Source organism: Cetorhinus maximus, chromosome 2 (assembly GCF_964194155.1).
Source record: "Cetorhinus maximus chromosome 2, sCetMax3.hap1.1, whole genome shotgun sequence".
Lineage (NCBI taxonomy): Eukaryota > Metazoa > Chordata > Chondrichthyes > Lamniformes > Cetorhinidae > Cetorhinus > Cetorhinus maximus.
In genome coordinates, this window is record NC_135880.1 from 77,811,873 (window position 1) to 77,837,053 (window position 25,181).

Below are 25,181 nucleotides of genomic sequence, written 5' to 3' on the forward strand. Positions count from 1 at the left end.
TAAATAAGTGTCTCCTTATTCTGTAACTATGGACAGAATTTTGCCCTTGGCGGGGGCGGGCAGAGGTGGTTGGGAAGCTGACTGCCGTCCGCGATCAGGGCCGGAAGGTGAATTAAGGCCCACCCAGTGTGAAAGGCGGCTGGGGAAGCTCCAAGAAAAGTAGGCGGGGGTGGGGGCATGTTCTCCGCCGGGTCCAATGGCAACCAGACGGGCGATTCAAAAGCGGAGGCAGCCCCAGGGAGGCTATCTTATCCTCACCCGCTATGGGCAGGAGGCCTTGGAGCTCGAGAGGTGGCATGCACCTCGATCAGCCGGCCGCGGTCAACCTGCCGCCATCCAGAAAGCCCTGAGAGGAGCCTGCAGAGACGACAGGCAGCTCGTGCGCTAATATGAGGTCGCTCTGGACCTCCCTGCTCACCATTTATGGACGGGCACGTGGCTGGGATACTGGGTGCCCCATTCATCTCCCATAAGGACACTGACCGCCTGAGGTCATTGCCAGTGTGTGCCCTTACAGGTCCGAGTGCATCCCCAGGGACCCCTGATTCTGTTCCTGGAGCAGCCTCTCCATGAGAGTCACCTTTCTCTCCATGGAGGAGGCATTGCGCTCGGCCATGAGGGTCAACACAGTGGTCATGCTCCACAGGGACTCCTCCAAAATGGAGACAATGGCATGCATACCCTCATGTATCTCCACCAGATCCTCCCACATACCCTGCTGGACTTCCAGCATCTGCTGCCTAATGGACAACTCCAGAGGCCCATCATCAGCCTTCAACTGAGCATTGTCCTGGTCTCCAGCAGGCCTCCGACTGACGGTGCCCGGGGCACACTCTGCCTCCATCTGCACCTCAAGCAAGTGTGAAGTGCCCTCGCCAATGTGCACCGAGATACTAGACGGCTATCTAATGCTCACTGAAGTGCTGGTATCTGCCCTGTTGCCTACTTGACAGAGAGGATGTGATGCAGGTGCATGCTGAGCTTGGTGGTCCTCTGGGGTCAGGGGTGGCCCTTCAGGGTCCTCAGTGCGAACGCCTGCTGGTGAACCTTAAAGGGAGAAGGAGAACATGTCATTAGTGAAAGCTATTACACTGTCACTGTGCATGCCAGGCACCCTGGTGAGACAACGGAGATCTGCTTCATGGTGCCCTCGTCTTTCGATTATCAATGGGGACTCCAGGTTCAAGGCTCACATCAATGAAGAGACTACACTAGGATGGTTGCACTATCCGAAATTCTCATCTCTGCATTGCACTCTTACCTTCGTCTGACACCCCAACCTCACCGTGGTTCTGCTGGCCCTGTCCCCCCTGTGCCTGCGCCTCTCCTCTCACAGGTCGCTCCTGTGGAATCTGCATTGGGACACCTGACCTCATCTCACTTCTGCCCCTCTCTTCCTCTTCAGAGGAGATGCCTCCAGCAAAGACCACAATCCCATTACCAAGGGCTATGGAAGGCTGTCTGACACCTAGAAGGGCCCACACAGTCTGAATCCTCCAGGGGCCTGGAAGGCAACAATGAGCCCTGAAATGAAGCTTAGAAATGCTCAATGCAGCTCTGAAGCGAGATGAAGCTGTCCAGTTAAACAACCAGCAGCACACGATCTCTAAAACTCCTCATAGCTAACGTTGACAATGCTGTCAACCCTCCTTATCCCGCCCGTGGATGAGCTTTTGCAAATTGTGGCCTGCCCGCCTGTCTATCTGTTTTACCTGTGCGATGGTCGAAAAATCGCATGGGCTACGTAAAATCGGTGACAATTGGTGTGTCAAGGGCCTTAACTGGCCTCTTAATTAATGGCAGGCGTTCCTCTGTCTCCTGCTGTGCAAAATATTGCGAGAGTGCGCCTTGACATTGGGACGCTCAGCCGACGTCACCATACATTATTTCACGCTCAAGCGGGTCAGGCGCATACCTGCCTGCCGAACGAAAAATCCTGCCCTATGGTCCCTTAGTTCAAGATTCCCCTACTAGTAGAAACATTTTATCAACATCTACCCTGTCAAGTTCCTCAGAATCTTGTGCGTTTCAATAAGATCACCCCCCATTCTTCTAAACTCTAATGAATAAAGGTCTAACCTGTTTAGCTGTTCCTGATAAGTCAACCCCTTCATCCCAGGACTCAGTCTAGTGAATCTCTTTTGAACTGCCTCCAATGCCAGTGTATCCTTTCTTAAATACGGGGACCAAAACTGTACATAGTACTCCAGGTGCGGCCTCACCAACAGTTGTAACAACCCTAGCAATACGGGCCAAAATTCCATTTGCATTCGTAACTTCTTGCTGTACCCGCATGCTAACTTTCTGTGTTTCATGCACAAGAACACCCAGATCCCTCTGTGCTGCACTTTTTTGGAGTCTCTCCATTTAAATAATAGTCTGCCCTTTGATTCTTCCAACCAAAGTGCATGACCTCACACTCTCCTACGTTAAACTCCATCTGCCCAGTTTTTGCCCACTCACTCAACCTATCTATACCCCCTTGCAGATTCCTTATGCCCTCATCACAACATGCCCTCCCACCTATTTTTGCATCGCCAACAAATTTTTTTTTATTCTTCATTCACGAGATGTGGGCTTCGCTGGCTGGGCCAGCATTTATTGCCCACCCCTAGTTGCCCTTGCGATGGTGGTGGTGTGCTTCCTTTTTGAACCGCTGCAGTCCATGTTGTGTAAGTACACCCACAGTGTTGTAAGGAAGGGAATTCCAGGATTATGACCCAGCGGCGGTGAAGGAACGGTGATATATTTCCAAGTCAGGATGGTGAGTGACTTAGAGGAGAACTTCCAGGTGATGGTGTTCCCATCTATCTGCTGCCCTTGCCCTTCTAAGTGGTAGTGGTCATGGGTTTAGAAGGTCCTGTCGAAGGAGCCTTGGTGAATTCCTGCAGTGCATCTTGTAGATGGTACACACTGCTGCTACTGTACGTTGGTGGTGGAGAACGTGAATGTTTGTGGATTTGGTGCCAATGAAATGGACTGCTTTGTCCTGGGCAGTGACCAGCTTCTTGAGTGTTGTGGGAGCTGCACTCATCCAGGCAAGTGGGGAGTATTCCATTACATTCCTGACTTGTGCCTTGTAGATGGCGGACAGGCTTTGGGGAGTCAGGAGGTAAGTTACTCGTCGCATGGTTCCGAGCCTTTGATCTGCATTTGTAGCCACAGTATTTATATGGCTAGTCCAGTTCAGTTTCTGGTCCATGGTAATCCTCAAGATGTTGATAGTGGGGGATTCAGTGATGGTAATGCCATTGAACATCAAGGGAAGATGGTTGGATTCTCTCTTGTTGGAGATGGTCATTGCCTGACACTTGTGCTGCGTGAATGTTACTTGCCACTTGTCAGCCCAAGCCTGGATATTGTCCATGTCTTGCTGCATTTGGACATGGACTGCTTCAGTATCTGAGGAGTCGCGAATGGTGCTGAACGTTGCGCAATCATCAACGAACATCCCCACTTCTGACCTTATGATGGAAGGAAAGTCATTGATGAAGCAGCTGAATATGGTTGGGCTGAGGACACTACCCTGAGGAACTCCTGCAGTGATGTCTTGGAGCTGAGATGACTGACCTCCAACAACCACAACCATCTTCCTTTGCACTAGGTATGACTCCAACCAGTGGAGAGTTTCCCTCTTATTCTGATTGACTCCAGTTTTATTCGGTCTCCTTGATGCCATGCTCAGTCAAATGCGGCCTTGATGTCAAAGGCAATCACTCTCACCTCATCTCCGGAGTTCAGCGCTTTTGTTCATGTTTGAGCCAAGGCTGTAATGAGGTCAGGAGCTGAGTGGCCCTGGCAGTACCCAAACTGGGCATCAGTGAGCAGGTTATTGCTAAGCAAGTGCCACTTGATAGCACTGTTGATGACCCCTTCCATTACTTTACTGATGACCGAGAGTGGACTGATGGGACGGTAGTTGGCAGGGTTGGATTTGTCCTGCTTTTTGTGTACAGGACACACCTGGTCAATTTTCCACATAGCCGGGTAGATGCCAATGTTGTAGCTGTGCTGGAACAGCTTGGCTAGGGGCGCGGCAAGATCTGGAGCACAAGTCTTCAGCACTATTGCCGGAATATTGTCAGGGTCCATTGCCTTTGCAGTATCCAATGCCTTCAGTCATTTCTTGATATCACGTTGAGTGAATCGAATTGGCTGAAGACTAGCATCTGTAATGCTGGGGCCCTCCAGAGGGGGCCGAGATGGATTATCCATCTGGCTAAAGATTGTTGCGAATGCTTCAGCCTTATCTTTTGCACTGCTGTGCTGGGCTCCTCCTTCTTCTTTGAAGATGGGGATATTTGTGGAGCCTTCTCCTCCAGTGAGTTGTTTAATTGTTCACCACCATTCATGACTGGATGTGGCAGGACGGTAGAGCTTAGATCTGACCTGTTGTGGGATTGCTTAGCTCTGTCTATCACTTGCTGCCTGTGCTGTTTGGCACACAAATAGTCCTGTGTTGTAGCTTCACCAGGTTGACACCTCACTTTTAGGTATGCCTGGTGCTCCTCCTGGCATGCCCTCCTGCACTCTTCATTGAACCAGGGTTGATCCCCTGGCTTGATGGTAATGGTAGAGTGGGTGATATGCTGGGCCATGAGGTTCCAGATCGGGTTCAAGTACAATTCTGCTACTGCTGATGGCCCAAGGAGCCTCATAGATGCCCAGTTTTGAGTTGCTAGATCTGTTCAAAATCTATCCCATTTAGCACGGTGGTAGTGCCACACAACATGATGGAGTGTATCCTCAGTGTGAAGGCAGGACTTAATCTCCACAATGACTGTGCGGAGGCCACTCCTACTGACTTGGACAGATGCATCTGCGGCAGGCAGGTTGGTGAGGATGAAGTCAAGTATGTTTTCCCCTCTTGTTGGTTCCCTCATCACCTGCCGCAGACCCAGTCTAGCAGCTGTGGTATTTAGGACTCGGCCTGCTTGGTCAGTAGTGGTGCTACCAAGCCACTCTTGGTGATGGACATTGAAGTCCCCCACCCAGAGTACATTCTGCGCCCTTGCCACCCTCTGCTTCCTCCAAGTGATATTCAACATGGAGGAGCACTGATTCATCAGATGAGGGAGGGCGGTACGCGGTAATCAATAGGAGGTTTCCTTACCCACATTTGACCTGATGCCATGAGACTTCATGGGGTCCGGAGTTGATGTTGAAGACTCCCAGGGCAACTCACTCCCGATTGTATACCACAGTGCGGCCACCTCTGTTGGGTCTGTCCTGCCAGTGAGACTGGACATACCCAGGGATGGTGATGGTGGTGTCTGGGACATTGTCTGTAAGGTATGGTTCAGTGAGGATGACTATGTCAGGCTGTTGCCTGACTAGCCTGTGAAATAGCTCTCCTAATTTTGGCACTAGCCCCCAGAGGACTTTGCAGGGTCAACAGGGCTGCTATTGCTGTTGTCGTTTCCGGTGCCTAGGTCGATGCCAGGTGGTGCGTCCAGTTTCATTTTTTTTTTGTGACTTTGTAGCGGTTTGTTGCAACTGAGTGGCTTTTCAGAGTCACATGTAGGCCAGACTAGGTAAGGACAACAGATTTCCTTCCTAAAGAACATTCGTGAACCAGATGGGTTCTTACAACAATCGACAATGGTTTCATGATCATCATTAGACTTTTAATTCCAGATTTTTATTGAATTCAAATTCCACCATCTGCCATGGTGGGATTTGACTCCAGAGCATTACCCTGGGTCTCTGGAGTACTAGTCCAGCGACAGTACCACTGTGCCATCGTCTCTACGCCATTATACTGTGCCCTCTCCTCCAAGCCATTAATATAGATAGTAAATAATTGAGGCCCAAGGACTGATCCTCGTGGCACTCCACTAGTTACGCCTTTCCTCCTTGAAAAAGACTCATTAATCCTGACTTTCTGTCTTCTGTGTGTTAACTAATCCTCAATCCATGCAAATACATTACCCCCAATACCATGAGCTCCTATTTTGTGCAATAACCTTTTATGTGGCACCTTATCAAATGCCTTCTGGAAATCCAAATACACTACATCTACCGGTTCCCCTTTATTAACTCTGCTTGTTATATCCTTAAAGAACTCTAGCAAATTTGTCAAACATGGTTTCCTTTTCACAAAACCATCTTGACTCTGATTGCATTAAGATTTTCTAAATGTCCTGTTATTTCTTCCTTAACAATGGACTCTAGCATTTTCCCAACGACAGATGTTAGACTCACTGGCCTATAGCTTCCTGCTTTTTGTCTCTCTCCCTTCTTGAACAGGGGCGTCATGTTAGCGGTTTTTCAATCCGCTGGGACCCTTCAGGAATCCAGTGCATTCTGGAATATTTTGACCAATGTCTCCACTATCTCTGCTGCCACCTGCTTTAAAACTTTTGGATGCAGGCCATCAGGTTGTGATGACTTGTCTGCCTTTAGTTCCATTAGTTTGTCAAATACTTTGTCCCTCGTGATAGCGACTGTTACAAGATCTTTCCTCCCATTAGCTCTTTGCTTTTCTGATATCTTTGGGATGTTTATAGTGTCTTCCAACGTGAAGACCGATGCAAAATATTGGTTTAAGTAATCTGCCATTTCCCTGTTCCCTGTTATCAATTCTCCATTTGCATCCTCCAAGGGTCCCAAGCTCACTTTAGCTACTCTTTTTCTCTTTATATAGCCGAAGAAGCTCTTGCTGTTTTTGTATTTCTTGCCAATTTACTTTCATAATTAATTTGCCCCTTATTAGCTTTTTAGTCATACGCTGCTGGTTCCTTAAAAAAAAAAAATTCCCAATCCTCTGGTCTACCATTAGCTTTCGCTGTTTTGTATGCCTTAGTTTTTGATTGGATACTCTCCTTGACTGCTTTTGTTCACCACGTATGTTCATCCTTCTAATTGAGTCCTTTTTGACCAGGATAAATTTTTGCTGAGTGTTATGAAATATCTGCTTAAATGTCTGCCACTGCCCATCCACGGACCTTCCCCTTAGTCTATTTCCCCAGCCCGCTTTAGACAACTCTCTCTTCATAGCTCTGTAATTGCCCTTATTTAAGCTGAGGACACTGGTTTGAGATCCGAGTTGCTCGCTCTCAAACTGAATTTGAAATTCTAGCGTGTTGTGATCGCCTCCCCCTAGATGATCCTTAACGGTATCTCTTATTAATCCCACCTCATTACGCATTACTAGATCTAAAATAGCTTGTTTCCAGGTAAGTTCTACAACGTATTGCTCTAAGAAACGATCCCTGATGCACTCTACAAATTAGTCTTCCATGTTACTCCTGCCAATCTGATTTGTCTAGTCAGTATACAGATTGAAATCACCCATGGCAGTTGTAGCGCTCTTCTTACACGCTTCCATTATTTCTCAATTTATACTTTGTCCTGCAGTGAGGAACTCTTCAGAGGCCAATAGATGACTCCCACCTCTTGCTATTCCTTATTTCCACCTAAACTGATTCCACATCACAATCTATTGCACCTATATCACTATTCACCGCCACACTGATACCTTCCTTTATTAACAATGCTACCCCACCTCCTTTTCCTTTTTGCCCATTTTTCTGGAACGTTGAATATCCTTGAATATTGAGTTCCCAGTCTTAGTCACCCTGCAACCAAGTCTCTGTAATAGCTATCAAGTCATATTCATTTATTTCTACTTGTGCCATCAACTCATCTATCTTGTTACAAATGCTGCATGCATTCAGAAAAAGAGCCTTAAGCTTTGACTTTTTACCATTATTATTCATTCTGGTTCTAATTTCGGCTGCACTCTTCTGCTTATATTGTCTGCCCCTTCTTGTCACACTTTGATTATCGTTCGCCTCTTCACTATCCTGCACCTCTGCTCTCTCGTTTCTCTTTGATTTTTTAAACTTCCCTTCAATTGAACCCTCCCCCCACACTGATTAGTTTAAAGTCCTATCTACAACCCTAGTTATACAATTTGCCAGGACACTGGTCCCATGATGGTTCAAATGAAGCCCTTACCAATGGAACAGCTCTCTCCTTCCCTAGTACTGATGCCAGTGCCCTATGAATCGGAACCCATTTCTCCCACACCAACTTTGAGCCACACAATTACCTCTCTAATCTTATTTATCCTATACCAATTTGCACATGGCTCAGGTAGTAATCCGGAGATTACCACCTTTGTGGCTCTGCTTTTTATTGAGCCCCGAGCCACTCGTAGTCCCTCAGCAGAACTTGTTTCCTAGTCCTATATATGTTGTTGGTACCTCCATGGACCACGACAACTGGACCCTTCCCCTCCCACTCCAAGTCCCTCTCCAGCCCAGAAGAGATCTCCTTAACCTTGGCACCAGGTAGGCAACACAGCCTTCGGGCTCTCTGTCTTTGCTCCAGAGAACAGTATCTATTCCCCTAATTATGCTATCCCCTATTACTACCACATTTCCCTTTTCTCCTCCCACTTGAATGGTGCTCTGCACCACAGTGCTGTGGTCAGTTCGCTATCCTCCCTGCAGACTGTGCCCTCGTCCACACCGGGAGCATGAACCTCTTATCTATTGGACAAGGGCACTGGCTGAGGCTCCTCCAAAGCTAAATTCTGGATCCCCATACCTGCCTCACTTGCAGTCACACCCAGCTGTCCCTGACCATGGTCCAAATTTAATGTAACTAATATAAGGGGTGTGACTGTCTCCTGAAACAGTGTCCAGGTAACTCTTCCCCTCCCTGATGTGTTGCAGTGCCTGCAGCTTGGACTCCAACATGTCAACTCTAAGCTGAAGTTCCTTAAGCAGCCAACACTTGTTGCAGATGTCACTGTGGATCGCACCAGCATCCATCAGGTCCCATGTACTACAGCTGCAACACATTGCCTGCCCAGCCATCTCTTTTCTATTCTAATTAATTAATTTGGATGTTAAATATTTTGTGAATTTCTTAACTGTACTCTTCAGCTGTAATAACGTCTCCTGTTTTAAACCACTTGGCCAACCAAAAGAGACACGGAAGCGATACTTACCAATCACCCTACCTGTTTTCCTGTGATGTCACACTTCGGCTCTGACAGGTAGAAACAAGTTGAAAGGGCTCTCTGCCACTGGTTTTTATCTCCCGCCGCTGCTGCCCTTCTCACGCAGGTCTGCCCTCCGTGTGCTCAAGTTCAAGGGTCTTCCACTCACACTCTCCTCTAGGTGCCGCTGGCTGCCTGGCTGGGGTCCTCCTCTCACACTCTCCTCTCGGTGCTGCTGACTGTCTGTCCCAGGGTCCACCTCTTGCACGCTCCTCTCGGTGCTGCTGACTGTCTGTCCCAGGGTCCTCCTCTTGCACGCTCCTCACGCTGCTGCTGACTGCCTGTCTCAGGGTGGTCCTTTTGCACTCTCCAAATTGGGGCTCTCCCCTGATGATTGCAATGTTCAGTTCCATTCGCAGCTCCTCAAGAAATAAAGCAGTCTGTTCACTCATGTAGCAAGACCTAAACAGTAATTAGGCTTGGATTGATAAGTGGCAAGTAACGTTTTCACCACACAAGTGTCAGGTGATGACTATCCCTAGCAAGAGATTCTAAACACCTCCCCTTGATGTTCAGCATTGTTGAATCCCCCACCATTAACATCTTGGAGGGCCACCATTGATCAGAATCTTAACTGGACCAACCAAATAAATACTGTGCCGCCTATAAGAGTAAGTCAGAGGTTGGATATTCTGCGGCAAGTAACGACTGACATCCCAAAACCTTTCCATAATCTGCAAGTCAGGAGTTTGATGGAACATCCTCAAATTACCTGGATGACAACAGCTCCAACGACACTCAAGAAGCACATCATTATCCAAGACAAAACAGCCTACTTGATTGGCCTCCCATCCACCACCTTATAAATTTATTTACTCAACCACTGGCGCACCGTGGCTGCAGTATGCACCATTTACAAGATGCTCTGCATGAGCTCATCAAGGCATCTTCTACAGCACCTTCCAAACATGTGATCTTTACGATCTTAGAAGAACAAGATCCAGTATGATTTCTCCTCAACTAAAATTTGCTTTTTAGATGAAATTCTCTCACTTTTGCTTCCACTGCTATACGTGCCATTTTAATTTCTGCTCCTTGATCTAGTTAACTTTTTAATTGTTGCTGCTTTAATTCTCTTGAGAAATTTAAATGTTTTGAATTTTTTTTTGCTTCACTCACTATCCCAGGTAACTAGCTACCAGCAATTGTTAAGAATTCTGGTCAGCTACAAATGTCTATTTAGTTTAAGTGGCTTCGCCAGCTCTCTTAAGTCGTCTAGTCACTCGCTTCTTGCAGAGGTTGTGATCCACTGTCCTATATTTGGTAAATGCATTAGCCGGCCCTATCTCTCATCTGCATTTTGACCCACAATTCAACATGGAGTCATTTTGGGAAGCTAATCCTTTTTCAGCAAGCTGAACAAACTTAACATAATTAATGTCCATGTTTATTCTTCGATAAAGATAACCAGAAAAACTTAAATTGTTACGTATTGCACTTTACTTTAAAAACCTATGCAATATAAGCTGCATTGTTATTCGTTCCTCCTGTATCACAATGAAAACATAAAATAATGTTAGTTAGCAATGCATCCTTGCAGTTTCATTTTTGATTTCAACAGGTTGGATACAGTTTAAGCAGAACATTTTTACCATTTTTATTTACATTTCATTTACGCTGTTTCTGATTTAATGGGCAGAATCTTAACTGCAAAGGGTGTTCTAATTCAGATGACCAGTCAGTGAAGGCTATAACTGGAGCCTAATCTTTACACACTTTATAAGCTATTATTTACAGAGAGACACATTGCAAACAACATGCACCTCCAAGCCAATGACCGGTTTTAGTATGATAGGTAGATATAGCCCACCACCTGAATTAAACACTCAATGAATAGTGAGTTAACATAGAAGAAAGAGGTTTGGGTGCATGCAGGGAGTTAAAGCTTCTAAAAGTGACCTTGGGTCAGAATCCCAATATCACCCTGCCCATTCTATGTTTCACCCAGATGGGTTTGCAGGCAAGCAGGGAACTCCCTTTGAGCTGTCAATAAGTAATTGTCATATGCAAATAGGTAATTAATTGCTGTTTTAACCAACTATTCTGGCTTTAACACTTACTTCCCTAGCTGTCAATAACTCGCCAGGGTCAACCAGGCGAGTACACAGTTGGGAGTGTTCCTTCAGGGAAACTGACAGTCCTGGTAAGCCTTCAACGGGGATATTAAAGCCATGCCCAAAGTGAGAGGCTGGTCCTAACAGTACTACTTCTGAGTGAGTGTTTCCACTGCTTGACAGGAGATTGCCAACTTTTTGGAAGTCGTGTCACCTGTCTTGCATTTAGCCACCTTGAGCTGCACTTCCCTTCACAATAGCATGGGAGCAGCTTGTATAACTCTACCTTTTCTGGTGATAAACAAGAGGAGCAGGAGCAACATCAGTAGCAGTAGCTGCCTTCCCCTCAGCCACATGCCACTCCACAATTGGACACAGACACAGCTCAAATGAAGTAAGATTCCCAACTAGATGTACAGGCAGAGGATCAACTCTCTTGACATATCTGAATGCCACTGCCTCAGGAGACTCAGGCTTTTGCAGCAGGTTGCTGCTGACATCTGCAGTCTTGTGGAACAAGATAACCTTCTCAGTGGACCAGGTGGGCATGCATTGCCAATGACCGTGTCTCTGCACTTCCACAAGATTGTGCACTCTTTTCTCCTTCAAGGAGAGAAAGCAAGGTTATGAGTGTTAGAAGTGGCTTGTGTGGAGAGGAGGGAAGGATAATATTTGTGGAGTGTTATTGTGAAGCATGGGTGGAAGAGGACAATAGGATCGGTATGAGCTTTGGCTGTCCAGGCTTGAGGTACCACATTTCTTCTACTAACTTCCTCAGCCATGTGCATCTATACCTAAAATAAATAAAACAGAAAATGCTGGTAAAACTCAGCAGGTCTGGCAGCATCTGTGGAGAGAGAAACAAAGTTAGCGTTTTGAGTCTATATGACTTCTTCAGAGCTAAAGAGATGTAGAATGATGTGATGGATTTTATACTGTTTAAGGGATTAGAGTAGGCGGAGCAAGATAGATGGTCAGGGATAAATGACAGCTAAGGAGAGATTGACAAAGGTGTCATGGGAATGGCATGAAATTCATTGAGGTGAGGATGTAAGGGGATGAAACAGAACTTGCTGAGTACAGAACTTCACTTTTCTCCCCACCAGCCTCACATTCAAGGGTTCACCCTGCGCCATTTCCGCCAACTCAGGCATGATGCAACCACCAAACACATATCCCACCCCCCCATCAGCATTCCCTAGGGCCCGTTCCCTCCATGATACCGTGGCCCACTCCTCCATCACCCATCACCCCCAACTTCTCATCCCCTTCCTATGGCACCTTCCCATGCAATTGCAGAAGGTGCAACAGCTGCCCCTTTGCCTCCTCCCTCCTCACTGTCTAAGGCCCCAAACACTCCTTTCAGGTGAAGCAGCACCTTACTTGCACCTCCTTCAGTTTGGTCTACTGTATTCGCTGCTCCCAATGCGGTCTCCTCTACGTTGGGGAGACAGAAATGCAGACTGGCTGACTGCTTTGCGGAACACCTTTGCTCAGTCCACAAGCATGACCCTTGCAGCACACCATTCTGCTCTCATGCCCTCGTGTCCGTCCTTGGCCTGGTTCAATGTTCTAGTGAAGCCCAGTGCAAACTGGAGGAACAGCACCTCATCTTCCGATTAGGCACTTTAAAGCCTCCCGGACTTAACATTGAATTCAACAACTTCAAACCATGAATTCTCTCCTCCGTCATGATCCCTTTTCGAATACAATTTTAAAAAATTTATTTATTTTAAAAATTATTTTATTCTTTTATTTACTTGCTCATTTTTTTAATCCTTTTTACTCCAACCCCCCCTCTCCCCACAGGCCATCTGTCACTTATTTCTATATTGTGCTTTCACAGAGCACTGACCCTTGTTCTGTTATTAACACCTTCTGTGATCTTAATTTTATGCCACTATCAGTACCTCCTTTAATCTTTACCGCTGCCATTAACACTCCCTTTGTTTTGTGTCCATGACATCTTTTTCAGTCTCTCCTTAGCTGTCACCTATCCCTGACCTCCTATCCTGCTCCACCCCACCCTTAAACAGTATAAAATCCATTACATCACATTTCTGCTTCTCTTTAGCTCTGAAGAAGAGTCATATGGGCTTGAAATGTTAACTCTGTTTCTCTCTCCACAAGTGCTGCCAGACCTGCTGAGTTTTACCAGCATGTTCTGTTCTTCTTTCAGATTTCCAACATCTGCAGTATTTTGCTTTTAGCTTGCTTCTATGCCTACTTGGTTTCAGAGGCTGACCTCTTTTTCCTGTTTTTGGGAAAGCTTACCTCACTGTAGTCCTTCAGATCCCACAGCAGAATATCCAGGTAAGAGTGAGAGACACAGAGAAAACCACCTTCTCATACCTCTTCTCCATTTCTGTGGTTGTTTCAGCTTCAGGAATCCATGTACAGTTGAGCCTTTCTGACCCCTACCGAGGCCCCTTAAATTAGAGATTCTTCCTTTGACAGATTCAGCAGGTTATTCTCTCTGGTTGGTCAGGAAATCCAGAATCGGGATGCTAATACCATGGCTCAGTTAAGAGCCATGGCATAGCCCTATGCATCAGCATTTGGGTTCCCAACCAGTCCTGCTGTGCATGGGACAAACGATTCAAAGTTCTGCCCAATAAGTTCAAATATTATTTTGGTTTAGTTGCCCAAGAAACAGACTCAAATAAATCATTTGATGCAGCAGAGTTCACTGACCTGCAGTGATCCAGGAGTTTTTATTTATTCATTTACGGAATATGGACATCACTGGCTAGGCTGGGATTTATTGCCCATCTCTAGTTGCCTGCGAGAAGGTGGTGGTGAGCTGCCTTCTTAATTTAGCAATGATAAGGTGGATTCAAAATTGGCTTAGTTGTAGGAGACAGAGGGTGATGACAGAAGGATGCTTTAGTGACTGGAAGCCGTTGTCCAGTGGCGTACCACAGGGATCTGTGCTGGGTCCCCTATTATTCGTCATTTATATAAACGACATAGATGACTATGTGGGGGGTAGGATTAGTAAGTTTGCGGATGACACAAAGATTGGCCGGGTGGTTAACAGTGAGGTTGAGTGTCTTGGGCTACAGGAAGATATAGACGGGATGGTCAAATGGGCAGATAAGTGGCAGATGGAATTTAACCCTGAAAAGTGTGAGGTGATACACTTTGGAAGGAGTCATTTGACAAGGAAGTATTCAATGAACGGCATGACACTAGGAAGTTCTGAGGAACAAAGCGACCTTGGCATGTGTGTCCATAGATCTCTGAAGGCAGAGGGGCATGTTAGTGGGGTGGTGAAAAAGGCATATGGGACACTTGCCTTTATCAATTGAGACATAGATTACAAAAGTAGGGAGGTCATGTTGGAGTTGTATAGAACCTTGGTGAGGCCACAGCTGGAGTACTGTGTGCAGTTCTGGTCGCCACATTATAGGAAGGATGTGATTGCACTGGAGGGGTTGCAGAGGAGATTCATCAGGATGTTGCCTGGGATGAAATATTTAAGTTATGAAGAGAGGTTGGATAGACTTGGGTTGTTTTCGTTGGAGCAGAGAAGACTGAGGGGTGACCTGAACGAGGTGTACAAGATTGAGGGGCATGGACATGTTGGATAGAGAGCAGCTGTTCCCCTTAGTTGAAGGGTCAGTCACGAGGGGGCATAAGTTCAAGGTGAGGGGCAAGACGGTTAGGAGGGATGTGAGTAAAAACTTTTCTACCCATATGGTGGTGACGGTCTGGAATGCGCTGACTGGGAAGGTGGTGGAGGCAGGTTGCCTCACATCCTTTAAAAAGTACCTGGATGAGCACTTGGCACGTCATAACATTCAAGGCTATGGGTCAAGTGCTGGTAAATGGGATTAGGTGTTTCTCATGTGTTGGTGCAGACTCGATGGGCCAAAGGGCCTCTTTTGCACTGTGTGATTCTGTGATCTGAGAGTTCATTCTGAGATCATAGGAGATGGTGAGGCCATTAAGTAGAATGATGAAGAAGAACTAAGACTGAAGGAATGAAAGGTAAGAAGTGGTCATTAGATATTCGCTGAATGCAGCCCATGTGCTTACTCCACGAGGAGTGAGAGAAAATTCATCAACTAAAACATTCTAAGCATCGCTCAACTGTTAGCTAATGAATGAGATGGATCAACTAAAGAGGGGAATAATTTGTAAATTTAAAATAATTTGTATATAATTAAAAATCACTCTGTTTTCTTTAGGGCTTTGCCAGAATGATCTCCGAGATAGGGCGGGAGAGAAGCCAGGAGTGGGGTTCTGCTGGGCTAGGAGGAGTCTTCCGAGTGGAATGGATTAGAAAGGAAAGCCTTCCTTTCCAATATGCCCACCATCTGTTGAACCCATGGAATGATAATAAGAAAGTGCAGATAAGTAGAGATGGACAGGTATGATTTAACATTCAGTATATGTACGATATTTTTTCCTACAGAAAACAGTAGTACTTCTGTCTCACTTTAATTTTGTGCCATTAGGATGATTTTTTGATTTATAAGATATTTTTAAAAAATTTTTACATATAAACCTTCATATCTGTCAGTTACCTATGAGGGCAAATAGTTTAATTTGATCAGTTATTTGGGCTTGAAGTCTACAAAAGAACTTTAAGAACTGAGCTGGTTGTAATTACTCAGCTGTTCATGCACTTCATTTTTGAGCACCTATATGCTGTAATATGATGCAGGCTGATTTGAGATACGTTTCAAGATGTAGTGATAACCACAACATGCAACCATCGGTAAAAAGCATTGGTGTTTATGGGAATGTTGTCGTAGCCCTCTGTGTGATACCACAATAATGGCCAAATTATTTACACTCATTTGTTAACTGTTGGTGGTCTGGTCAGCCTGTCTGTGACGATGCACATTTTTGTTGCTAATATTGTTGGGTTCTCCATGTCTTGTGCTATGCTGCAGGATAGATTTCCAGATTGCACAATCTTTGGCTGCATTTCTTAATGAATGGTATCACATTGCTTTAGTGTGTTTCAGGTTATCCTTGAAACATTTCCTCTGATCTGTGCTACCTTTTTTTTTGTTTTCAGCTGGCTGCACAATATAGTGGCTTTGAGAAGTTGCTTAACTCATTTCTAAACAAAATGTCTTATTCACTGGCGTTGCACATGAATAGGCATGACCAGAATGCCCGTCATGTTGGTGCACTGCAGTATTTCCCTTTAGCTTGCTTGTTCCTTGCATTTCATAATATTAAATTTGCCTTTGAATTTTCATGTACTGGAGCATTGCCATTTTGCAGTTGTATAAATGAGCAGAGCTGAACTGCACACTTCAATTTCAGGTTGGCTTCATTCTAACTATGATGCTGTATTACCCTTTCTGATGTGGCTGTCAATATTTTGGTCCAACTGCACAGCATGATTGAGTATGCTGCTATGGTTTATGTAGCTATTCGTGGCATTTAGTTTGCATTTCATAACATGATCTTAAACTTTTTTTAAGATTGTTGTGTAACTTCAATCTTTTTTGAAGTGACATTTTAGAAAATAGATCTGAACTTGAAGTGTATAATGCCTGCAGGGATTCTAATCATTGAAGTATTTCTTCTATAATATATCCCAATATGATGATATTTTGATAACTAGATTTTTATATTTTACTGTGATGTGCTGGAACCTTTACTGGATTATAGTACTGAGGGGAGGATTACTTCTAATCTAAAGCCCACTACCTCTCTATAAGAGTTACAGTAAAAGACTTGTTTTCTGCAGAAATTTTTATCTTTTAAAGTATGAAATAATTGTTTGGAAATCATGAAAGCATGTATAACTATAGAATATAGTATAAAGCACTGTTGGATCACAGATGACTTTGCCTAAACAGTTAAGTTCTTTTGAATACAGTTGGCAAAAGTTCATGCTAACTAAACTTGTCACTAACCTTAACCTAAGGGATAAAAATATTTTCACTTTAATTGCACATTGGGAAGCTAATTATCCAGTTGCTACATACTTAAATTGACTAGCAAAACAAGATAGATTGCCTATAAATAGTCACTTGGTAGTACAGAACTTGAGTATTGCTGAAAAGAGAGACATGTTGCAAGTTTTTCGTCTTGCACTCATCAGGGCAAATGTAAGAATGCCAAATTTCAAATGATCACAAAAATTTATACAGTAGGAGAAAAGGGTGCCAATTGGCTGACTCTGGTTGGCCGAGGCATCGCCATGGCGAAAGCAACAGGGAACAATAGGCTCCCCTAGCTCCTGAGTAATTCAAAAAAGAGGTAGGGCTTGAACATAGTCAGAATGGATTTGATAGCCATTACAGAGACATGGCTAAAGGATGAAATAGATTGGGACCTGAATATGGAAGGGTATGTTACATTTGGGAAGGAAAGAAAGTTAGGAAAAGGTGGAGGGGTGGCTCTGTTAATTAATGGTGAGAAACAAATGTGTCCAAGACTAGTATTTTAAACTTAAATAAGGGCAATTATGAGGGCATGAAATCAGAGCTAGCTCAAGTGAACTGGCAAATGAGGTTAAGGGATATGTTAGTAGAAGTTCAGTGGCAGACATTTAAAGGAATATTTCAGAATATACAGAATATATACTTTTCATTGATAAAGAAAAATTCCTGGGGGAGGGCCCACCATCCGTCGTTCACCAAAAAGGTATCAGACTTTTTAAAAAAAAGCATAGAATTACACAAAGACAGGTGGCAGGCCAGAAGATTGGAAAGAACATAAAGAACAGCAAAGAATGACAAAAAGATTAGTAAGGAGGGAAAAATTAGAGTATGAGAGAAAGCCAGCTAGTAATATAAAGATGGACAGTAAGAGTTTCTATAGATTTTTAAATAAGAAAAGAGTTAACAAATTGAGCGTTGGTCCTATTGAGAGTGTGTTTGGGGAATTGATACTGGAAAGTAGTGAGATGGCAGGCGAACTAAACAGGTATTTTGCCTCTGTCCTCACAATAGAGGACACAATTAACATCCCGGAAATAGCTGTAAATCAGGAAATGAAAGAGGGAGGAACTCGGGAAAATTACAATCACCAGGGAAGTGGTATTAAGCAAATTGTTGGGGCTGTGGGCTGAGATTGAGAGACCTGGGTGTCCAAGTACATGAATCACAAAAGGTTAGTATGCAGGTACACTAGGTAATTAGGAAAGCTAATAGAATGTTATGATTTATTGTGAGGGGAATTAATTACAAATGTAGGGAGGTTATACTTCAGTTATACAGGGCACTGGTGAGACCACATCTGGAGTATTGTGTACAGTGCTGGTCTCCTTATTTAAAGAAAGATGTAAATGCATTAGAAGCAGCTCAGAGAAGGTTTACTAGACTAATACCAGCAATGGGCGGGTTGTCTTATGAGGAAAGGCTGGCCAGGCTAGGCTTGTACCCACTGGAATTGAGAAGAGTAAGTGGTGACTTAATTGAAACCTTTAAGATCCTGAGGGGTTTTGACAAGGTGGATGGGGAGAGAATGTTTCCTCTTGTGGTAGAACCTAGAACTAGGTCTCTGTTTAAAAATCAGGGATCGCTCATTTATTACAGACAAGGAGAATTTTTTTCTCTGAGGGTTGAAAGACTTTGGAACTCTCTTCCTCAAAAAACGGTGGAAGCAGAGTCTTTGAATATTTTTAAGACATGGCTAGATAGATTCTTGATTAACAGGGGGGTGAAAGGTTATCGGGGGTGGGGCAGGAATGTGGGGTTGAGGTTACATTCAGATCAGCCATGATCTTATTGAGTGGCTAAGGCGGCTGAAGGGGCCAAGTGACCTACTCCTGTACCTAATTCGTGTGTTCATATAGTCATTTTGCTTGCAGAGAACTTATCCTTGTGTATGAATGTATGTCGCTTCTAGTAAGTATAAATGAGCCATGTTACCAGTTCAACTGATCATCTTAAATTAGATAGTGTCGCTATTAGCTTACTTGGGATTGTTCAGCAGGTGCTGCCCAGCCTCGGAATAAGACCTAACAGTAGATGTTTAGGGTTTTGCAAGCGTAAACTGATTGAGGTTATGGTCTGTACTCTGCCTAAAGGTACATTGCTTCAATCAGCCAATTGTTGGGACATCTGACCTACATAACTGGCATCGTACCGGCTCGGAAATTCATGCACAAAGTTGCTCAATTGTGTAGTGGACAGAAAGTCTTTTGGACTGAAGGCAGCATCCTGTTGTGGAAAATAACCCTCGTGTAGCCTGTTAGATGTTAGATCTAATTGTTGGATGTGATTCCGTGACTTGGCAGCACTCGCTGAACAATCCTGAGTGCATGAATAGCTACACTGACAACCAAGTTTGTAAAATGACTTATTTATGCTTGTTAGAAGTGACACATTTTCTGCAAACAAATGAATATGTTCAGGGCATGTGCATTTTTTGAATTACCTGGGAGCTTTCTCCATGGCAACGCCTCGGCCAATCAGAGTCAACTTATCAACAGTCAGTGCCCTTTTCTCCTGTCATATAAATTTTTGTGATCATTTAGAATTTGGCATTCTTGCATTTATCCTGATGAGTGCAAGACAAAAAGCTTCAGCAACGTGTCTCTCTTTTCAGCAATATGATATGATCACCTATTAAATGTGGAAATATTCCATTACAATATACATAAACTTTTGACGTTGCCATGCTGGATTTGAATGCAACCAGTTATCCAAATTATCCAATTAACTAAACTGGGATATTTCTCGAACTTCACGGAGAAATGTCATGTGATTATGTTAAACCTCATGTTATGCTAACTCCAGAACAGTTAACTCACTTTGGAATAAAAATACTGTGGATACTGGAGACAAAATACTGAAAATTTGACATAAAAACAGAAAATGCTGGAATATTCAGATTAGGCAACATCTGGGGACAAGGAAACAGTTAACATTTCAGTTCAAAAGCATTTCATCAAAACTGGGAAAAGTTAGAAATGCAATAGATTTTAACCAAGTGAAATGGGGAAGGGTGGAGAAAGAGCAAAAGAGGTCTGTGACCGAATGGAAGATGGGAGATTAACAGAAGTGTTGGAGGTGTAGAGCTAAAGGGGGTGGTACTGGGACCAGTAAAGATACAAAAGATGTGTCTAGTGGAGGTGTGAATGGCAGAATGATGGACAGCTTCTATCCAAAAACAAAAAGAAGAGTAAAACGAGAGTAAGGCCAAAACACGCAAAGCAGATGAAACAAATGGGAGCAGAGATTACAGTCTGAAATTATTGAACTCAGTGTTGAGTCCAGAAAGCTGTAAAATGCCTGATCAAGAAATGAGGTGCTGTTCCTCAAGCTTATGTTGAGTTTCATTGGAACACTGCAGTAGCCCAAGAGCAGAGAGGTTAGCTTGAGAGCAAGGTGGAGAATTAAAATGTTAGGCAGCTCAGAAGCTTAGGTTCATACTTGCTGATTGAACACAGGTCTTCCACAAAGCACTCTCCCAATCTGCATTTGGGCTTCCTGATGTAGAGCAGACCATATTGTGAGCAGCAGATACAGTATATACTAAATTGAAAGAAGTACACGTAAATCACTGTTTCACCTGGAAGGAGTGTTTGGGGCTTTGGACCATGAGGAGAGAAGAAGTAAAAGGACAGGATTGCATCTGCTGTGCTTACATAGAAAGGTGCTGTGGAAAACCGACGAGGTGTTGGGATGGTAGAGGAGCTGACCAGGCTGTCCTGGACAGACCAGTCCCTTTAGGATGCTGGGAGGGGAGGGAACGATGTATTTAGTGGTGGCATCACACTGAAGGTGATGGAAATGGAGGATGGTCCATTTAATACAGCGGCTGGTGAGAAGGTGAAGAACAGGGGAACCCCATTGTTGTCCTTCGAGGGAGGGGGGGCGGGTATGAGAGCAGAAGTGCAGGAAATAGGACTGACATAGCAGAGGGCCCTGTTAACTTTGGAAAAGATAGGCATATCAGAAATGGTGGTATGGAAGGTTACATCAGAACAATTGCAATGAAGATAGAGAAATTGGGCGAATGAAATAGAGTCCTTATAGGAAGCATGATGTGAGGATCATCATTTTGCCATTCACACCTCCCATGGACCCAGCTTTGGTTTCTTTACTGGTCCCATTACCATCCACTTGCGCCAGCAACTCATCTGTCATTTAAACTCTCTTGTCTTCCACCCAATCATAGACCTCCCCTTTTTTGCTTTTTTTCAATCTCCCCCATTTCAACTGCTTAAAACTTATTACATTGCTAACTTTTCCCAGTTTTTAAAAATTCATTTATGAGATGTTGGCTTCGCAGGTTAGGCCAGCATTTATTGCCCATCCCCAATTGCCCTTGAGAAGGTGGTGATGAGCTGCCTTCTAAAAATGCTGCGGTCTCTGTGGTGTAGGTACATCCACAGTGCTGCTAGGGAGGGAGTTCTAGGATTTTGACCCAGCGATTGTGAAGGAACGGTGATATGTTTCCATGCCAGGATGGTGAGCGACTTGGAGGGGAACTTCCAGGTGGTGATGTTCCCATGCGTCTGCTGCCCTTGTCCTTCTAGATGGTAGTGGTTGTGGGTTTGGAAGGTGCTGTCTAAGGAGCCTTGGTAAGTTCCAGCAGTGCGTCTTGTAGATGATACACACTGCTGGCACTGTTTATCAGTGGTGGAGAGAATGAATGTTTGTGGAAGGGATGCCAATCAAGCAGGCTGCTTTGTCCTGGATGGTGTCAAGCTTCTTGAGTGTTGTTGGAGCTACACTCACCTGTCAACTGTAGAGTATTCCATCACACTCCTCACTTGTGCCTTGTAGAAAGTGGACAGACTTTGGGGAGTCAGGAGGTGAGTTACTCATCTAGCTTCTGACCTGCTCTTGTAGCCACAGTATTTATATGGCTAGTCCAGTTTAGTTTCTGGTCAATGGTAACTCCCAGGATATTGATGATGGGGTATTCAGTGATGGTAATGCCATTGAATGTCAAGGGGTCAGTCAATTTAGATTGTCTCTTGTTGGAGATAGCCATTACCTGGCACTTGCATGGTGCAAATGTTACTTACCTCTTGCCAGCCCAAGCCTGGATGTGGTCCAGGTCTTGCTGCATGTGGACATGAACTGTTTCATATTCTGAGGAGCTGCGAATGGTGCTGAACATTGTGCAATCATCAGTGAACATTGCCGCTTCTGACCTTGTGATGGAAGAAACGTCATTGATGAAACAACTGAAGATGGTTTGGCTAGGATACTACCCTGAGGAACTCCTGCAGTGATGTCCTGGAACTGAGATGATTGACCTCCAACAACCACAACCACCTTCCTTTGTATGGCTCCAACCAGCGGAGAGTTTTTCCCCCTGATTTCCATTGACTCCAGTTTTGCTAGGGCTCCTTGATGCCATACTCAGTCAAATGTTGCCTTGATGTCAAGGGCAGTCGCTTTCGTCTCACCTCTGGAATTCAGCTCTTTTGTCCATGTTTGAACCAAGGCTGCAATGAGGTCAGAAGCTAACTGACCCTGGCGGAACTCAAACTGAATTTCAGTGAGCAGATTATTGCTAAGCAAGTGCCACTTGACAGCACTGTTGATAACCCCTTCTATCACTTTACTGATGATTGAGCATAGACTGATGAGGTGGTAATTGGCTGGGTTGGATTTGCCCTGCTTTTTGTGTACAGATATTACCTGGGCAGTTTTCCACATAGCTGGGTAGATGCCAGTGCTGTAGCTGTACTGGAACAGCTTGGCTAGTGGCACAGCAAGTTCTGGAGCACAAGTCTTCAGTACTATTGCCAGAAGATTGTCAGGGCGCAAAGCTTTTGCAGTATCTAGTGCCTTGAGCCATTTCTTCATATCACGTGGAGTGATTTGAATTGGCTGAAGACTGGCATCTGTGATGCTGGGGACCTCCAGGATGGATCATTTACTGGGATGGATCATCTACTCAACACTTCTGGCTGATGTTTATTGCAAATACTTCAACCTTGTCTTTTGCATTGATGTGCTGTCCTGTGGATGGGGGTATTTGTGGAGCCACCTCCTCCAGTTGTTTAATTTTCCACCACCATTCACGACTGGATTTGGCAGGACTGCAGAGCTTAGATCTGATCCTTTGGTTGTGGAATCACTTAGCTCTGTCTATCACTTGTTGCTTATGAGGTTTGGCATGCAAGTAGTGCTGTGTCGTAGCTTCACCAGATTGACACTTTATGTCTAGTGCTGCTCCTGGCATGCACTCCTTCACTGGTAATGGTAGACTAGGGGATATGCCAGGCCATGAGTTCAATTCTGCTGCTGCTGATGGCCCACACTGCTGGGTTTCATGGTCCAGGTTAGACTTTTAAATCCAGATTTTTATTGAATTCAAATTCCATTATCTACCGTGGTGGGATTCGAACCCAGGCCCCTGAGCATTACCCTGGGTTACCAGTCCAATGACAATGCCACCGCCATCTTTTGATGAAAGATTTTTGACCTGAAATGTTAATTCTGTTTTTGAACTCAGTTCACAGCCTATTAGCTACGTTTTCACACTTAGAAAGTCCCCAAGCATGAGAGTGACCTGTTTCTCAACATACTAGTACACCGTGTAACTCGGGCAGGTCAGTGTTTACAGGGTTTGGGATGGTTGTGGTGGTGGTGGTGCTGATCATACTACCTAAGTGTTCTTTTTATCTTTCCTATGGTACTTTTTTCAAATTACTTTATCTGCTGCTTAAGATAACTGCTTAAGTTTGAAAACATCAAAAGAACAGACTTGCTTTTGCTTTATGTACATGTACAGGAGCTGGAGCCACAGGTTGGAGAACAGTTGCTGCAGCTTTGGGAGCGAATTCCAGTAGGAGGGAAGCTACCACAGACTGATAGCAGACTTGGCATATTTGGGGAGGTAATGTTGTTAGTTGATCAAAAATTATGTTCTTATTCTACTGGAATAGATGATGTACCTTATTACAATCACTGATTCTGTGACATCCGGTATATGGATATCTCTCTCTCTGTTACGACCGGTCCCCAGGCAAGGTACCCAAAATTGTTATACTTCCGGGTGAGGAGGGATGAAGTGGCTCCCTTTCTTTATTCAGCCCCCTTAATTGGTCGCAACAAGATTAATTTAAAAAGTACCCCTTCCGTTGTGGATGCCTTTTCCCAGTCCAAATGTATCTATGTTTTAAAAGGAGCCAATTTAACCAGGCTGCCTTGAGTCAAAGAAAGAGAGAGTTTATTAGTTACTAAACATGAGAAAAAATAAAAACGCAACACACATACACACAGATTAGAAATGAAAAATTGAGTCCAAAAATAAATATTAAAAAGATGTTCGAATCAGTCCTTTGGCTTGTCCATGAGGAGCAGATGGTGAAATGTTGCAGCCGTTAAGTTGGGGTGATTCCGGTAGCGCTGACTTTGGTAATTGAGCAGTTGGTTTGGAGATTCTTGGGGCATAGTTTTTAAGTTGACGTTGGGGGTGGTGGTGGGCGGGGGTGGGGGGGGGGGGGGGGGTTGCCGACATGCCAACGAGTAAAATGATGCACGATGACGTTGTGCGTGTGTCCCAAAGTCATCGCACTGAGCTACAATGTTTCGTTCGGCGGGCACGCGCTGGAGTCAGCTGCACGCCTGCCGATATGTAAATGGCCTATTAAGGCCATTAAGAAATTAATTAAAGTATTTGTTAACGCTGCCCGTCCAACCTTACGGTTGGCGGGCAGGCGAAAAGGCCAAGTGGCCTTTGCATTTCTTAGGAAACCTCCTCCAAGAGGGGGATAAGGTTTCCAAAAGCTTTTATTCAATAAATTAAAAATTTCTCATATAAATAAAAATATGTCCCATCTCATGTGACATGTTTAAATAAATTTTTAAACCTTTTATTTAATTATTTGAACATCAATTCAATCTTCCTAAGGCAGCCCTGTGTCTCAGGGAGATTGAAGTGCTCGAGGTGGCCCCGACTCTCCTTCCTTGCCCCGCCTGCACAGGTAGCGATGAGTGCTACCGCTTGTGTCTTACGCTGAGTGGGCCTTAATTGGCCTGTCCGCATAAAATGGCGATGCAGAGCCGATTGCAGGTGGCCATCAGCTCCATGACTGCCCTCGCCCACTCCCACCAAGCCCACCCACCAACTGAAAAATTCTGCCTTTGGTTCTGCAGGTTGGCAGAAAGGAGTTGCCCTGTTTTCTTTTTAACTGTGGCTTTGCTGACTTGTGACTTCCAGCAATC

At 44.6% G+C, this 25,181-nt stretch overlaps 1 protein-coding gene across 3 annotated transcripts in view; it reads left to right on the forward strand.

Annotated features, from left to right (window-relative positions):
• ythdc2 (YTH domain containing 2) overlaps window positions 1-25,181 on the forward strand; it is a 188,957-nt gene that overhangs the window by 155,873 nt on the left and 7,903 nt on the right. For all 3 annotated transcript variants that reach the window (XM_078566322.1, XM_078566327.1, XM_078566335.1), the window contains 2 exons: window positions 15,261-15,443; window positions 23,746-23,850. In XM_078566322.1, coding sequence (XP_078422448.1) covers window positions 15,261-15,443; window positions 23,746-23,850 — 288 coding nt within the window. The remainder of the gene's footprint in view (window positions 1-15,260; window positions 15,444-23,745; window positions 23,851-25,181) is intronic.